Raw genomic sequence first — 17,825 nt, 5'->3', positions numbered from 1 at the left:
AGCCGAAATTTTGTTGGATAGGAACCCATAAACAAGTATGAGGAAGTACGTGAATCATTACTCAGCAAGGGTGATTGTAGAGCGATATGGTACAAGAGCATAATTTGAAACCAGTTATGGTTGATTGGTGGTGGGGAATTGTAGAGGGGAGATGGTACACATGAGTATAATTGGAATGGATACAAGAGTCTCTTTTAGATGGTGCACGACCTTAAGCTAAAGCTACAGGCCTGTTTTATATAAATACATTTTTTTCACAAGCCCAGTGGATATCGAGAAAGCGTCATTGACCTAGTTAATTATTTTTTCAAGCTAACACACCGTGTAGGAGTAATTACACAACCGCAGGCGAATCAATCTCTTCAAAACGCGTTGCATCGTTACATGAAAAGGAGCCAGTAGTGATCATGTTCTTGAGACATGATTTTGACCTCAAGTACATGGGCCGCAACCGCTTCGTCAGCCAAATAAGAAACCGAATAGTGTCCAATATACCGACTACGCCCAGCAAAGCAGTCCAAGTAAGAACGGATATCACGTATAGGTTTAAGGTTGTATTTGTAGGTGTACCAGGGACGATCATAAACAGCGAAATTAGGTAGGTTTGTGCCAAGAATGTGAGAGTGACGCACATGGACATCGATAAGAGCCACGTGCAGAACCGATTGTAGAGAGGAAATCCACTAACGAGCAAAAGGGTGACACTCAAAGAAGCAAGGAACGAGATGGTATTGTATGTTATGAAAACGGGGAAGTAATTGTCGGGATCATTAGGTGGGTTAGGTGGGTTAACTGCGGCTTGAAATGTCATGGTCGAGATCATCGTAGCCACAACCATCAGCATGCCACGTGTCTCGACCACCCAATCACTCGGATGTCTCAACCATTTCATCAATTTTATCCAGCACCTCCTAGCCGGCGTTGATCCCTTCTCCGATGATGCTACTTGTTTGTGAAGCTTCTTTTTCTTCTTCACCCTTCTTGGATTCGGTGATACAACAGCAGCAGCGGCAACATCTGAGTTAGGCTTATCATTTTCATTATTTTCCCTTCTGATTAATCCCGCGTCAATCAAAATCTGTTGAATTTCTAAGCTTCTGCTAAACTCATCTCTTGCAATGCTGCTGTACTCTAAGATATCTAACATGGTCAGAGACATCCCATTCACACCAATTGCTTCTGCTCTTATAGCATCAACGGAAAGCAGGTAACGTATACTCTGTAAACAATATATACACTTTATTAATTTGGTGGAAATTATGCTCCTAGGGGAACAAACAAAAGAAAGTGCACACATAACTTAGGATTAATCTCGGTTTACTACTTTGTATTTTTTTGTTTTTCAACATTTGATACATTAAGTTTTTTCTTCCCAATTTGGTAACTAATTAAAGTCATAATTATGGGACCATTCACAAATTCGTTAAGTTTTTCGTCAGAATTCTGTTAACTGATGACATAGCGACTATGTGGATAATGAATAAGAGCCTCATGTCAATATAGGCACACGTGAATATTTAAAATAATAATAATAATAATAAAAAACTGAATACCTACAAACCTAAAAACCTAAAAGGGTGAAGATCATTTAAAAGAAAAAGGAGGTCGTGCAGCTGACCATGAAGATCTCCGACGACCACCACGGTAGATTCCAGGCCTAACTGATCGACGTTGGCCTCTTTGTGGAGGATCATGAAGATCTCCGACGACCACCACGGTAGATTCCAGGCCTAACTGATCGACGTTGGCCTCTTTGTGGAGGATCTTGGATGTGCAGAGGACCAAGCTATCGACAACCTCTACGGGAAACACGTCGGGCAATTGGGTCGGGTCCAGATCTAGATGCCCAATAAAAAACGAACATGAGGTTCCTAACCCATTCGACACTGAGCTTTCCGTCGGCCGGCCAGCCAACTGAGGTTTTTGGATTAGGCCGTGGCGACGATGGGTTGTCTTCGAATTCGGAGTTGGTGACGGCGGAAGACGCCGAATCGATGACCGGCAATGATTCTGCTGCTAATACTTCTTGCAACTTTTTGAGATGCAGATGGACCGGGAAGGGATCCCCATATGCAGCACAAAAAAGGAGTGGAGTCACTCCACAGCCGGCTCATGTGCAGTCGAAGGGAGAGAGATAGAGGCTCAAATTTGCTCTGCAATTCCTCCTCAATGTTTATCAGATAACCTAGTTTTTAATTTTTTTTATTATTTTTTTATATGTGACACTTAGGGACTTGGATTGTCTGCCCTTCCATTTCGGTGTGCTCTCCTGTTTTATGCGGTTACGGTTAAGCTACGTCAATATTTTATATTGTTTTTTTTATAAAAATAATAAAACAAAAAGAAATAGTAATATAAAATGTTAACGTGGCTTAACCGTGACCACACAAACAGGAGAGCACGAGGAGGTCACCGAAATGGGAGGGGCAGACAATCCAAGTCCGACACTTAGTCATAGTTCATGTGGGTGCTGCGTCAGATTTTGTCGGAAACTTAATGAATGTATAAAAGTATTACAGAATTATGATTTTATGTATCTACTTAAAACGAAAAAACTTCATTATCCCCATAAACTATATATAAAGGGGAACAAACAAATGAAAATTTACACGGGAACATATATTATATACCCACCCACCATCATCATTTCTTCATCCACTTTTTTATGATACTTTTAATGATAATTTTAACTTTTTGCAAAATGACTTATAAGGCTATATTTAACTATTTTATACTCTTGTTTTTGTATTAAATTTTGAAAATAGAAGGAACAAAAATATGAACCCAACAAGTTGAAACCACCGCACGCATATAGCACCAACCAAGTTTAAACCACCGTTTTCCTCATCTCTTATGTCAATTACTTCCCGTCCATTCGAAATCTTTATCAAACACCATAGACCTATTACAATTACCTTAAGAAACCTTACTCTTTTTCTTTTTCTCTCATACCCATTTATAGATTCGGCAATTTGTGTGGAACTGTGCTTAGTTCATCTAATTGACGTGGTTTTGATACCCTTCTTCTATGATTAGTCCTCTACTTGAGTTGTAATTGCAGAGAGTTACTATGAGGTCGACCGAGGATGTTGCTCATCCTCATAGACTTGGGTTTTTCTTTTTTACCTTTTGAGTGGGGTGGAAAAATAAGGTGGGATGAGTCTAGCAGCTCTCTAATTAATATAGTAAAAACATAAGAATATTCAGTATAGAAAATGGAAAGGCTAAATCGCGAAAATGGTTCCTGAGATTTGCATAACTTCTCATTTTGGTCTATGAGATTTCAAATCAATAGAAGTGGTCCATGAGATTGTCCACCATCCATCATTTTGGTCATTCCGTTAAAAACTCCGTTGAGTGTCCCGAAACTCTTGGCCGGAAGTTTGAACAATTTTCAAAGCTTCGTAACTCAATCGTTTCTTAACCAAATTCGACCCATAATATATCAAAATGAAGATAGGAAAGTGTAGAATAAGATTATACCTATTTTGAAGCCTAATGGTTGCTGGAGATGGTCGGAAAATAGCCTGAAAATGGACTGGTCCGAGGGAAAACTAAAAAACTCGCCGAAAACTGGGTAAACTTTAAACGTTCATAACTTCTTCAATACTCAACGAAATCAAGTGATTCAAAAACGAAAATCATACTTCTCAACGAGAAAAAGAGAATGGAACCTTTTTTTGATGCTAAATCGCCATAGTTTGGCCGAAAAACGGCTCGAAAGTGGCTAACTCAAGACCAAGACAGCCACTTTCGAGCCGTTTTCCGTCCAAACTACGGTGAGTTAGCCGGTGAAAAAGATACCATTCTATTTGTCTCATTGAGAAGTATGATTTTCTGTTTTGAATCACTTTATTTTGTTGAGTATTGAAGAAGTTATGAACGTTTAAAATTTACCCAGTTTCTGGCGAGTTTTCCAGTTTTTCCTCAGACCAGTCAACTTTGAGGTTATTTTTTGACATCTCTGGCAATCATTGGTCTTCCAAATAGGTATAATCTTATTCTGCACTTTCCTATCTTTATTTTGATATATTATGAGTCGAATTTGGTTAAAAAACGATTGAGTTATGAAGCTTTGAAAATTGCCCAAACTTCCGGCCAAGAGTTTCGGGACACTTAACGAAGTTTTTAACGGAAGGACGAAAAATGATGGATGGTGGACAATCTCAGGACTACTTCTATTGATTTGAAATCTTAGGAATCAAAGTGATATGTTATACAAACTTAGGGACCATTTTCGCGATTTAGCCCAATGGAAATATATATATATATATATATATATATATATATATATATATGTACCTTAATTTGCCTTAGCATCAATGCTAAGTGCAGGATGGTCACACTCCCATCATTGCAGCCAGCTCTTGAGTTGAGGAACTCACCATTGCTGTCGTCCCTTTCAACCAACAATTTCAAGCACTCTAACTGGTTGTGTATAATACACAAGTGCAAAACTGTTTCTTTCGATCTGTTTTCAACTTTGACATAAATGGACTCAGGCTTTTTATCAATCAACTTCTGGAGCACCTCAACTTCTCCATTCATGGCTGCATAGTGAAGAGGGATTCTTCCCTTTTCATCATAACGCAAGCACGCATCAGCATACACAGATAACAAAGCTTCGACGGTCTCCTTGTGGCCCTCAGCAGAAGCCAAGTGTAGGGGCGTGCGTCCATTGGCGTCCACCCGCTCTGCAAGTTTGGGATTGTTAGTGCAAAGGGCTTTGGTAAACTCAGCATGTCCGAGCAAAGCCGGTACATGCAAGGGGGTTCCGGTTTTACCGGTCTGCAGGGATACTTTCCTTAGAATGTATGGGTCTTTTTCGATCAATCTGTTCAAGTACTCTACACTCCCAGTCCGTGATGCCTCGTACACTTCTTCTTCATCATGCCGTCTGATCTCCATTATCTCTCTCTCTCTCTCTCTCTCTCTCTCTCTCTCTCTCTCAACTTTGCTTCACTTAGAAAAAAATTTGAGAGAGCGATTATTTATAATAGCGAACAAAAGGTCTTTTTCGTTGTTAGAAGAGCACTTGTAAAAGTATTTCCAATAATGCTAGTTAAATTTTTGTTATTGTAGCTAATTAAATGACTCAAATGTTAATTTGGCTAGCCACCACTTTCAACAATATTAGCTATTTTAACTTATGGTAAAATATTTCTAAATCTTGGGGTAATGCTAGGGTGACCAACTATTTAAAGCAAATTTTATAAATCATATGACGTGGTTGTTAATTATTAGATTATTATTTAAGTGTTAATTAACATGCTTATTTTCTATTAGCGACATCTCATATATTTTACAAACTTGATTTAAAAAGTTAGTGTACCTAACATTACCCCTAAACTTAACAATCCAGTTAAGTCCATATTCTCCTCTAGCTAAATTTAGCTAGCTATTTTTTCTGCATTGTTTTGTTAAAGTAGCCAAACAATCTCATTTATCTAGGTTGTTAGAGATGCTCTAACCCTTCCAAATGTATTTTTTTATAACACCCAGCCTAAGGTGATTCTTGCATGCTCACATGACTTAATACGTGTAGCTATTTCAGAGGCAATTACAAAAAGATTCTTTAAGGTGATTTGCGTATACCCGCATATGGACTGATGCTAAATTTCTAAATGTTGAGGCTTGTATGGAGCTTTCAAATTATGGACGACCAAGACCAGTCCCCATCCTGGATGCAAGGTGCAATAATCTGATACGTACACGCAGCAAAATTATTAGTGCGGCCGGAGAAATTTGTATATAAAACAAGCACTACAAGAACTTTGGCTATAAGCCACCCATTTCATTTGGTGGCTATTGTCAAGTGTTTGCCACTACAAACCTTTATGGCCACCAAGCACCCACTAAACTAGAGAGTGCGGCCTATGTAGAGGAATCTGTTGTAACAATGGCTACCAATATTGCATTGGTGGGTATGTGAATAGTACAACATTTTTATATTTTATAATTATTTCTAAAATTCAAAATATGTCATTGTCTCTCTTGTTAGTGGCACTACTACAAAATAGGATTTTCATGACACTTGGTAAAAATTTTAATGACATTCTTTTATTAAAAATGTTATTAAAGTAATATTATGACGCAATTAAAAAAAATGTGCGGAGGTTTTTTTTGTTTTTTTGTTCAATATGCGGAAGATTTTAAAAGGAAAAGTGGAAGATTTATCCCTTAAATCTCTCAAGCAGTTATAGATTATTTCTTTTTAACGCCACTACGCTTGAGAAGCACGTTGTTTATCAACTGAGCAAGGTTGGGAAGTTCGGTGAGATCTTTACCAAGTTTGACAGGAGGTCTGGCAAGGAGATTGAGAAGGAGACAAAGTTCTTGAAGAACAGAGATGTAGTTATGGTGAAGATGCTTCAGACCAAGCCCATGGTTGTGGAGACATTTTCTGAGTACCCTCCATTAGGTCACTTTGTTGTTCGTGGCATGCACCAGACTGTTGCTATTGGTGTTATCAAGAGTGTTGAGAAGAAGGATCCCAGCGGTGCCAAGGTCACCAAGTCTGCTGCCAAGAAGAAGTGAACCATTGTCAGTACTCAAATTTTCACTCACGCAAACTTATGCTTTTATGAAATACAAACTCTTATCTTAGTTGTGTGGTTTTAATTGGTTTAGTCAGTTTAGTTTGTAGTTGTTTCAATTCTGGTCTGATGTCTTCATTCTCGAGTGTCCGATCCTAGAATTGGGTTCTGGATAGTCGGTGGTGACGCATCTGGTTTATGCTTAAGAGAGTAGGTTTGTCTTCATTATTCATATTTAATAGACTGATATTTGCAGATTCGTAAAGCAAGCAGAGGCAATCTTATGGATTGGTATTTAAGAGAGTAGGTTTGTCTAGAGGATTTTTATATGCTTTTGAAAATTGTTCTTGGATTTTTTTTATATGAATCATGACAGGTTTTTCAAAATCAAAATTTTGTTCAGTGATGATGACAAACATCACTCCAAAGGTACACTCTCCCTCCCTCTCTCTGCATGTGTGTTGCTTTTTTCTGTCACTCATCTTCAATTTGGTCATAGGAATAATTTCGTATCCTGCTCATTCAATCTATAATCTTATAAATTTTATGTTTATTTTTTTAGTTCAATTATTGAGATGATAAGTTGTAGCACCACAAGTTCGATCTCAGCTAGTATGCTACAAACTTGCCCTCCACCCAGACCTCATAAAAATTGCATAAGGTTTAGGCTTTGCTTTCAAGTCTTGGATAAATATGTGTTATTCTATTTTTATTTAACCTCTAATTTAAACTGCAAATTGAACCACTAATTTACGGTTTCTATTTAGTTGTGCACAAATCAAGAAGAACGAGGACAAGGGAGACAGGAAGATCCACGGTGATCAACAAAGAGTTTTTCTTTTTGTTTTTCTGTTGTCTTATGGTAAGGATCCTCGCATTCAATTTATTTATTTTTTGCAGGAGCAGTTTGAAGGATAAAAGCTACATACACTCAACAGGAAATTGATGCATTAAGAATAAAGTGGGCTGAGGATGTTCATGAATACATCCCAATAGATGAAACACTAGATTAGCTAGTTTGTGAAATTTTAAATTAAGTGAACTTATAGTTTTATTTTAGTAGGAAAGCTCTACACATTATATTGTCTTTTGTAATACTTTGGTGGTGGGTGAATTACAAATTTATGAAGCAATATTATATTATTTGAGGTAAATATCTTACTTCTTGGATGAATTATGTAAGTCTTGTTTTCAAATTAAAAATACATTACATATGTCATCAAACATATTTCAGGACATGTATTGAATGGTTTATGACAAGCTTTGTGTGTCATTGCTAATATTCAATGACGATGTAGTCCTATAGACATGACGCTATACATATGTCATGTTTAATATATCATGACGCTCATTCCTCAGTTTATGACACATATTCCGCGTCTCAAATTAAAATAGATGACACGCATTTTTAATTCAATGACACTTGTTAGGTGTCTCTAAAAGCTATACATGACAATGTGCGTATGTCATAATTAGTATACTATGACACTCATTCCTCTGTTTATGACACTTATTCCGCGTCTTAAATGGTAGTAGATAACACAAGTTCTTAATTTAATGACGCTTGTTAGGCGTCTTTAAAAGTAATACATGACACTCTTTCAATGTCATTAAAAATATCTTTAATGACACCCACAAAGATGATGCTAAACCCTTGCGTCATTAAACTTTTAATATGACCCATAAACTGCGTCATGTATGTAAAAATTTGTAGTAGTGTGGCTAGATTTGAGACTAACATTGGTGGCTTTCATACTCATACACCCACCAATCCTATGTGTCTGGCTTTTACAGTATAGGCACCAACAATGGTGTGAATCTATAGCATTCCAAATGGCCTTTATGTTCGAATTGTATTACATGGCTGTTAAATCATAGCTCTGCACTATATTAAAACTCATTTTCTTAATATAAACTTCACATTGATTTTAAATTTGCAAAATGATTCACATTGACAACCAACCACACTTTATTACCGATGCTTTTAGGTTGTTTTTCAAGGTTTTGGAATGAAATAACTTTTTTTTTATCCTAAAGAAATTGAAGAGATGATAACAACTATATCAGAACTAACTTATGTATGCAGAGCAGGTATAACACTGAAAAAAATGAGAGCAAAAATCTTTATATTTTCCAGACCTTTATGATAGGTGACTGACTTCACCATTCTGAATGATAGAATTATGACCACAGGTTAGCATGTCAAATCAATAACTAGCATAAATTAGTCGGTGTTTTTGTGATGGACAAGAATTGTCTGCCCTCAATTTCCAATGCCCTCTCCATGCTTTCCTGTTTGTGTGGTCACGGTTAAGTCACGTCAACATTTTATATTATTATTTATTTTTGTCTTATTATATCTATAAAAAAACAATATAAAATGTTGACATGACTTAACCTTGACAACACAAAATAAGAGGACACGGGAAGGACACCGAAAGTGAAGGGCAGACAATCCTTGTCCTTTTGTGATTTATTTGCTTTTGGATTGTGGATTTGGTTCAAATTTTTTGGGTTGCATTTTGTGGTTTTTGCCTAATTGTTATTTAATTAGTTTTCTTTTCTTTTGTTTTTATTTGGATAGGTGCTGTTGTCAAATTTTGTGCATCTCTTTTTAGAAGTAACCCATATGTGCGTTGTACAGGTTAGCCGTATACTCACTTTTTATAAACTATGCATAGTATTTGTTAAATACTGTGACATTTTAAAGTCTTTGCTTCCTTGACCCTGATATGATACTGTTTATTCGCTTTATTTAATTAATTTAGGTATGATGGAAAATTTTAAATTTGCTTTATGCGTGTTTCATTTTTTTTCTTCTCATGTATCAATCTATCGGTTTTTGGCTGGTGTAGCTATCGATTTGTTCTTTGGATTTTACAATTTCTACACATGATGCAAAAAAGAACTAGGAATAACAAAAGGAATCAGATGCTACAAAATGATAGAAATTTTGGCACTCCAATTGGGATTGAAATGTTTACTGAAAATGTTTGTCATACTAATGATGAGCATATGTTACCCGAAAGCTTTACATTTGCCGAACAAAGTTTTGTGATGCAACAAGAGTGCTATTCTCACGCTTCAGATATAGATGGCCTTAAAAAAAATTTTGAAGCCCAAAACAAAAGACAAAAAATAAAAAATAAAAAAATAAAAAAATTTCACATCCTGCAGCAATATGAATACAGCTGAAGCAACTGTAGATGAGATCGAATTTGACAATTTTAATCAGATGGATGGGGGTGGTCAAGCCTTCTTTCAGAGAAGCAGGGTAAGTATGTCATCTTTTTCGCTTACAGTTTTTTCTATTAACTTATAATTGTTTTGTTCTATTACTGATAGGTTACATTTGTTTTATTATATTACTTAAATTCAGTTATAGTAGTTTCCCTTTCATTCAATAATAGTCGAGTTTTACACAGGAATGGCCTCACAATCTACCCGAACATAACCTTCATCTTCATCACCTACACAATCATCAAGTTTATAAACATCTAATGGGACATATGACATGTAAGCATCCTCGTCAAACTTTCCCAAGTCATGGAACCCTTTCGGAGGTGCTTTTAGAACAACATACCAATCAGACGTTTCACTCTCTCTTGAATAAAATACTTGTTTGGCCTGTGAAGCGAGAATAAATGGATCATTTTGAAATTGATTTAGACGATGCAGGTTGACCAAAGTAAATCCATCATCAACTTTAATGCCATTACTAGTATTTGCCCAATCACATTTAAATATGGGGACCCGAAACGTGTAATAGTCCATCACTAGAATCTCTTGAATCACCCCATAGTATAAAACCTTTTTAATCTCTTCGGCGCCATTGACCGATGTTTCAGCTTCAAGATAAACACCACTGTCTTGTGTAGTCTTCTCACTTGCTCTTGTACAAAAACGCCTTCCATTTACAACATATCTTGAATATGACATTACTTGTGTTATCGGTCCAAATGCAAGCCCCTTTAACATGTCCGAGACACTTGTGTCTCCAGTGCAATAACCTGTTCAGTAATTAATGGAATGCTAAAAACATAATATTGTTGGAACTACAAATTACCTACCTAAAAGTAAAAAAAAAGAAAGTAGAAGAATATAAATCCAACCTTATTGCGGAGCCAAGATGAAAATTGAGTTGCATGCATCCTATGTAGCTTGTTCAATTTGCCTACAAGGCTCGGATCTGAATACTTAAGCTCCTCAACATGCATTCTGGAACAAAATAATATGTTATGAAGTTTTAATAAAATACAATGCACATAAGCTTCTAAAAGGGTGCATAACTCACTCTCGATATGGCTCAGCTTCTGAGCTATTAAACAATATGTAACGATGAGCAATTTGGTACATTTCTGAAGACATGGTCATTGTCACACCAGCTGAAATAGGATTCCCAATAACAATTGATTCATCCTCATATCGGTTATGTCGTAAACCGATATTTTCAGCTTGTTTTATGTACTTACTACAAAATTTCACACACTCGTCAGCTAAGACACACTCTACCATAGACCCTTCTGGTCGTGCTCGATTTCTAACATAATCCTTTAACACCTTCATAAATCTGAAAGAAATTTAATCATGTCATAAACTAGTAAGTCATCTAAAATAGAAAAACAAAAAAATAGGCTAATACTAGAAATATAAATACGAAAGTACCTTTCAAAAGGATACATCCAACGATAATGAACAGGTCCACATAGCCTAGCTTCCCTCGCTAAATGGATTGTAAGGTGAATCATAATATTAAAGAAAGAAGGTGGAAAATACTTCTCAAGCATGCATATTGTTTCTGCAACCTCATTCTCCAATACTTCCAGCTTACTTTTGTCAATAACTCCTTGACAGAGTTCGTGGAAAAATACACACAACCGAAAGATTGCATGTCTTGGACCTTTAGGCAAAAGACCTCTTATTGCTACTGGCAACAATTGTTGCATTAGGACATGACAATCATGGGACTTGAGTCCAATTAGATTGCAGTCACTTAGATCCACACAATTAAAAATATTTGAGCTATAACCATCCGGTACCTTCATATCGAACAACCTCTTACAGAAAATATGTTTCTCTGCTTTAGAGAAGTTGTAAAGTGCTGGAGGTAGTTTCGTCTTTTTTCCTTTCTCTTCAGTTATGCATAAATCATGCCGAATACCCAATTCCTTTAAATCTTTACGACAATTAAGTCCATCCTTTGATTTACCTTTAATATGTAGCAATGTGCCAACAATACTTTCACAAACATTTTTCTCTATGTGCATGATGTCCAAATTATGCCTCAAACATAATTTCTGCAAAACAAGCAAAAATAAGCAAATTAGTTGTGAAAAAAATCATACTTTTCTTTATAGTTAAATGTTAAGTGTAATTGTCAAACCTTCCAATACGGCAAATCAAAGAAAATTGATTTCTTTTTCCATATGTTAATAGGATCACTTCCTGTTGTCTGTACACCTTTCTTTACACTCATCTTCTTTTTTGTGCCTTTTTGTGTAGTTGACTTTTTTCCCCAATCCCTTCCAGCTGTTTCGGAAGCATATAAAACTTCTTCACCTGTCAATACCCTTGGTTTTTGCCCAATATCATCATTCCCATCAAACCATTTACCCTTCTTGCGAAACTCATGAGAAGGTGGAAGAAATCTTCTATTGCCGGTATATACATGCTTCTTACTAAACGGCAACCTCAAAGATCGCGTGTTAGCACCACATGCCACACAAGCAAACCTGCCCTTTGTAAAACATCCAGCCAAGTTACCATAAGCAGGATAATCACTGATTGTCCACATCAAAATAGCCCTCAAATTGAAAGTAGAATTTGTAGTTGCATCAAATACACCCACTCCTTCATTCCATAACACACATAAATCTTCTATGAGTGGTTGCAAGTAAACATCAATATCATTTTCGGGTTGTTTCTTCCCAGGAATTATTAACGTCAACATCAAATTCTCTTTCGACATGGCTAACCATGGAGGAAGATTGTATGTAACTAATATAACTGGCCAACAACTATATCTAGAGCTTAGCTGGCGGAATGGGTTAAATCCATCGGTAGCTAAACTAAGTCTCAAGTTTCGTGGATCTGAGGCAAAATCAGGATATCTAGTGTCAATAGACTCCCATGCTGGCGAATCAACTGGATGTCGCATCTTACCATCCTGACTTTTGTTGGTATGATGCCATGTTCAGTCTTTGGCCATGTCATCATCCTTAAACATTCGCTTAAATCTTGGTATAATAGGAAAGTAGCGCAACACCTTTGCAGAAACTCCTTTGTAAATGTGATTATTACGTTTACCAACCTGCCAACGTGAAGAACCACACTTTGGACACGTCTCAAGTTGTTCAAAGTCTTTCCAAAATAAGCAGCAATCATTTACACATGCATCTATTTTCTCGAACCCTAAATCAAACACCTTAAGTAACTTCTTTGTCGAATTCATTGAATTCGGAAGTGTATTACCTTCCGGAAACATGTCCTTTAAGGCTTGGAGGAGCTCGTCAAAAAGCTTATCTGTTGCACCATTTGAAGCTTTAATCTTGTATAAAACTACAGTTGCTGACAACTTTGTGTATTTCGTACAACCTTCATATAAAGGACCTTCAGCTTCTTCAACCTTTTGTTTGAAATTCTCATCTCCAATTAGCAAGTTTGCTTTTCCAGTTCCATCATCTTCAGCCAAGACATCCCTATACATCTGATATGTTTCTGTCACGTTGGCATAGTCATGTTGTTGAAGAATAGGTTCTTGTTCACCATGGAACACCCAAGTAGTATATGAAGGATCTATTCCATTTATAACCAAGTGTTCATACACAATCGCAGGTAGTTGAAAACATTGGTTTTGACATATTATACACGGGCAAATGATCTTATCTCGATTTCCTCCATATTCTTTAGCTACTTGTACAAACTTTTGTGCACCCTCTCTGTATTCTGTTGATGGTCTGTATTATAAATAAATCTTAATCACTTTAAACAGACCCTAGTTATCAATGTCAAAAATGAAATTCATTGAGGTAGATAATATACCTCGAAAATGTTAGCCAATCTTTGTCCATTGCAATCAGATAGTTGACAATGATCGTTTCCAACGATACTTCTCAAAAGTAATCCTAAAATAACCACAACTCACAACTTAATGGCAAAATATACTAAAATATATATATGCGCGTGTATATATGTATATTAAGGGCACCCTTTCTTACTAAACTCTAAGCACAATCTGTTCAACCAAAATTTAATCCAAATCTACTAAACTCTAAGCATGTAATTAATCCCAAAACAAAAATTATATTAAAATAAATTTGAAAATAGAAGCAAGCAAAAAAACAAAAGCAAATAGAAGATTTGATTTTGTTTGCATATAAAATTAAAAAAGTGCATACATTCAACATCCACGTTATGAAGCCAAGAAGTGGATTGAGTTCATATCAGCCTCATCATACCCTTATCTCAATCATTACTCTTATCTAAATCCTAAATTTGTAGCAAATGCATCGAAATAACATAGTGGTACATTGTGTTGGTACAATTATATAGACACGTTATCATTGACATCCCAAAGTTTTTGTGTATACATATGAAAAAATGAAAGGAGAAAAAAGTGCAGAGCAAATACCTATCAGGAGGAGTGATATCAGAGATTTCGATGGGAGCCCAAGACATCAACATACTTCCAACACAAAGCAAGCTTCCTTCATAGTCCACACCATTCTTTGTACCTTCACCAGCAAAAATGGAAGAATTGTAATAATTAGTGCTTAAAGTGAAATTCATAAAAAATTAATTAAGGAGCAGGCAGGTACCCCCAAACTGGGTTGGAAATCAACCAAAAATTTGGACAAAAATTGAAAATCCCAGATAGAAAAAAAAAAAAAGTTGAAACACAACAGATTGTTTTCCCAAAATCCACCCAGCCTTTGCTCGAAAGAAACAACAATTAGCAAAGGGAAACACAGAGACTCTAGTTCAAGTAAAATAAAACATTCAAACAACTCAAATCAAACATTCAAACAAAGTATACTGTCGAGGTAAGACTCACCAGGAAACCCTAGCTTTTTTGGGTAACATTTTCTTCAAAATAAATTGAAAATTTGAAGAAGGTGAGAATCGTGACGGAGAGCGAGAGAGAGAAACGAAAGGAAAAGAAAAACGGAAAAGAAGAGGAAGCAGGAGCTCCAACGATGATCAAAATTCGGTCCCGAATTGAAAAAAAATATGTGAGAGAGAAAGAGCGAGAGACAAACCTGATTCGCTTGCGGAGTCTAGGGTTCCGGGCTTGAGAGAGAGCTCGAGAAATCTGTGGAAGCAAATGAAAGAGCTCTGCCTTTCCACCTTTCTTCCTTTCCCAGATGACCAACACGCGTAAATTCAGCATCATTCCCTTACCAACACGTGTCTAGCATGGACAAAACCGGCATTTTTGCACCCCAAAAACCAAAGAGAAGAACAGCCGGAGGAAAAATCCAGGGGCAAAATGGTCCACCCACTGGTCATCCACAGTACCCTTCCCGTTTGAGTTTTAGTAGATATGACTAGGAAGTGGTGCCCGCGCGTTGCTGCGGAATAAGAAAGTTTGTAGGTAATAACAACTAAAAAATTATTAAAAATAGATTGAGCATAATTTGTAAATTGTTCAGTTTTGACTAAAGTTATATTAATTTATACAAACAAATGCATTGAGATATAAAGAGTAAGTGAAATTGGATACATACCTGGGTTGAGAATTTGGATAACGTCTTAGAAAAGATAAGTTTGTTGCAATTTAGTACAACAAAGATGGATCAGATTTATGTAAATTGGTAAACTCAATTTTGATTATCTGGAGTAAAAATCATCATTTCCGTCTTCTCTTCAGAGGAATTAACTATTACCAATTTATATAGACATCGTACCACTAAAGATAAACCTCGTCCATATTTTCTAAATTTGTGAAAGAACATATTAGATTAAAATATGAGGAGAGGGTATATGTGACGACCCGTCCCAAATTTTCCTATGTAATTTCTCCCCGAGTATATGTATTGACGATTATGCCCTTATTGGCAAGAGACGTGGACTTATTCTTAATGCTTTCCATTTTATTTCTCGCTATCGCATTTAAATTGTACACGCTAGTACGTGTGTGCGTAAAATTTTAAAGTGTAAAATCCTACCCGTGCACTTCCCTTCATCATTCAGTCTCCACTATCCCATTTTTTTTTCTGTACGTTCTGTCCCCCACCTCAATCAGAGAAGCATCTTTCTCTCTTTCTCTTCTCCCTCTCCCACGCCATATTTCTTATTCTTCTTTTTCTCTATCCCCGTGAGCCCTCTCTCCCTCTGCAACTCCATGAGCAAGCTCCAAATCTTCATAGATCGAGGAAACAAAGATCACCATCGTGTTCATCTCGTCAATACGAGTTCATCCATACTAGTTTCAGGTAAGATTTCCACCGTTTTCACGTCGAACCACTTACCTCCGTTTGAGTCACTGTTCATGCAATAATTATTGGTTGATTTTTAGGAGTTTTTAAGCTCATAGTGAGCTTAAGGAGGTTCTTAGGAAGCTCGGAGTGCTTCGTTGGAAGTTTTGGACGCAAAAACACAGAGATCGGAAAGTTCAAAGTTTGACCGGAACTTTCGAGGCATTTTCCGGCCAAACCACGGAGAGTTAGATGTCGTGCGAGGTACCATTCTATTCGTCTATTCGAGAACTACAACTTTCGTTTTTGTTTCACCCAATTTCGTTGAGTATTAAAGAAGTTATACTCATTTGAATCTTACCCAGTTTCCAGCGAGTCCGACGGCTTTCGAGGCTTTTTCCGGTGAATTCCCAGCGAGTTAAGAGTCGAGACAGGTATAGATGTGTTCGTCTCGTCAATATCTTCATTTTTATATAAAGTACGTTGAAAATGGTGAAGAAATGACAAAGTTATGGCAATTTGAAAAACTGCCCAGAAACCGGCGAAAACAGTCCGGCGAGCCGAGGAAGAAGGAGAACCCGAAGTTTTTCGTTCAAGAACCGTGGCCTTTTAGTCACTTTCAAACCATTTTTCTGGTCAACCTCGACCACAACTGAACTTCTTCTAGGTACAAACTTGTTCTCTACATTCCTAACTTCAAAATGGCTTTTGAATCACTGAGTTTGGTTAAGTAACGAGTTAGAAATCAACTCTGGAAGTTAGGAAGAAAATTTCAGTTTCTGGAAATTTTGTAACCGTGGTCGTTTGGCCACTTTCAGGCCAAATTTCCGAACAACAAGGACTAGATTTGAACTTTTTGTAAATTATCGGTAGATCACATTCCTAGCTTTAATTTGGCTTTTGTAGAAGTGAATTTGGTTGAGAATCGAGCTCGTTATAGGCTCTGGAAGTTGACCCAAAAATCTGCAAAACTGCAGATTTTCGCGAAGAAGGCAAGTACAGTGTACTCGCGGGGGCGCGTGGGGGCACGTCCGGCCTCTGACTGGCGCGTGGTTGGTACGTACGCGTTCGTGTCGTCGAGTAGATCGATTTCATATATTTATACCCTAGGTTTGAGCAAACTATGGGGGTTTTATGTAGGTTTCCGTTATGTACGTTAATTAATGATATTTAGTTATTTCACATATAGGGGAAACTTATTCCGAGGATTTTCGAGGCCAAGCTAGGCTCGGGGGCTACGACCCAACGACGTACTTGTGAGTGGGCAGTTGTTTTATACCTATATATATTTATAGTTTCCATAAATGTGTATTTACTTCATTTTTACGCCTACATTGCCTAGTATCATTATTGTGATATAAATTGTGACAAATGCTGCTATATGGTTGTGATATTACTGTCATGGCATTCATACATACTTGTGTACATGCTCATCTTGCTGCACCCGGTGTTAGTACTCGCCCCAGGGCCAGGGCCAGTCCTTCACGTGTATGTTCACATCCGCACCGTTTGCTCACCTTGGATCCAAGTTTAGGTGCCAGTCTTGTCGGGTAGATTGCATTAGGCGATCCGACTTGTATGTGATGTGCTTTTGCACCAGTCTTCACGTGATCGTAGTACTAGAGCATATTGATTACACCCAGTCCTGTTCGTGCCAGAAACCATCTGTCCGAACTTGTGTGTCAGCTTAGATGGATGAGCACTTAGTTATATTGCTTATCACTTGATTATTATTGTGGCATATGATACATCATTGACTTGGCATAATTCTGGTTATATGGTTGATATATATTGGATTTCATACTTACGTAGTATGTTTTGAGGAAACTATACTTGTTTTACGGCGAGGGGTTAATATATTCAAAGATAAAGG

The 17,825-nt window shown here is 36.9% G+C and overlaps 3 protein-coding genes across 9 annotated transcripts; all 3 read right to left on the bottom strand.

The window, feature by feature from the left end:
• Window positions 1-167: 167 nt before the first annotated feature.
• On the bottom strand, window positions 168-4,966 carry LOC103451309 (ankyrin repeat-containing protein ITN1-like). The gene is made up of 2 exons (XM_029089991.2): window positions 4,303-4,966; window positions 168-1,219 (listed from the first exon to the last, which is right to left on the bottom strand). Exons 1-2 carry the CDS (start codon window positions 4,906-4,908, stop codon window positions 335-337), a joined length of 1,491 nt encoding a protein of 496 aa, XP_028945824.1. The 5' UTR covers window positions 4,909-4,966; the 3' UTR covers window positions 168-334.
• Window positions 4,967-9,946: 4,980 nt separating this feature from the next.
• Window positions 9,947-13,683, bottom strand: LOC114820041 (uncharacterized). Of its 7 annotated transcripts, none has more exons than XR_011574204.1 (7): window positions 13,578-13,683; window positions 11,920-13,492; window positions 11,202-11,833; window positions 10,831-11,106; window positions 10,649-10,754; window positions 10,120-10,546; window positions 9,947-10,006 (listed from the first exon to the last, which is right to left on the bottom strand). XR_011574204.1 is itself a non-coding variant. In XM_070810027.1 (6 exons), the coding sequence occupies exons 2-6, from the start codon at window positions 12,691-12,693 to the stop codon at window positions 9,977-9,979; spliced, it is 1,818 nt and encodes a 605-aa protein (XP_070666128.1). In that variant the 5' UTR covers window positions 12,694-13,492; window positions 13,578-13,683; the 3' UTR covers window positions 9,951-9,976. The 7 variants fall into 7 exon arrangements, 2 of the variants coding, with proteins under 2 accessions (XP_070666128.1, XP_070666126.1); XR_011574205.1 differs by having other exon boundaries at window positions 10,120-10,754; window positions 10,831-10,921; window positions 11,009-11,106; XR_011574203.1 differs by having other exon boundaries at window positions 10,120-10,754; window positions 11,920-12,846; window positions 13,008-13,492.
• LOC114820056 (uncharacterized) lies at window positions 12,730-13,606 on the bottom strand. Its single transcript, XM_029089992.2, has 2 exons — window positions 13,578-13,606; window positions 12,730-13,492 (listed from the first exon to the last, which is right to left on the bottom strand). The coding sequence occupies exons 1-2, from the start codon at window positions 13,604-13,606 to the stop codon at window positions 12,730-12,732; spliced, it is 792 nt and encodes a 263-aa protein (XP_028945825.1).
• Window positions 13,684-17,825: the final 4,142 nt, after the last annotated feature.

This window comes from Malus domestica, chromosome 12 (assembly GCF_042453785.1).
Source record: "Malus domestica chromosome 12, GDT2T_hap1".
In the NCBI taxonomy this organism is placed as follows: Eukaryota; Viridiplantae; Streptophyta; class Magnoliopsida; order Rosales; family Rosaceae; genus Malus; species Malus domestica.
This window is presented reverse-complemented; position numbering and strand designations above follow the sequence as displayed.

Coding starts and splice junctions, on each gene's coding strand:
- LOC114820041 (XM_070810025.1), bottom strand. CDS start 12,693: ATGCGACATCCAGTTGATTCGCCAGCATGGGAGTCTATTGACACTAGA. Junction 11,834..11,919: donor TTGATTTGCCGTATTGGAAG/GTTTGACAATTA, acceptor CTTGTTTTGCAG/AAATTATGTTTGAGGCATAA. Junction 10,755..10,830: donor GAAGCTGAGCCATATCGAGA/GTGAGTTATGCA, acceptor ATTTTGTTCCAG/AATGCATGTTGAGGAGCTTA.
- LOC114820056 (XM_029089992.2), bottom strand. CDS start 13,606: ATGGACAAAGATTGGCTAACATTTTCGAG. Junction 13,493..13,577: donor GATTGGCTAACATTTTCGAG/GTATATTATCTA, acceptor TTTATAATACAG/ACCATCAACAGAATACAGAG.
- LOC103451309 (XM_029089991.2), bottom strand. CDS start 4,908: ATGGAGATCAGACGGCATGATGAAGAAGAAGTGTACGAGGCATCACGG. Junction 1,220..4,302: donor TGATGCTAAGGCAAATTAAG/GTACATATATAT, acceptor TATTGTTTACAG/AGTATACGTTACCTGCTTTC.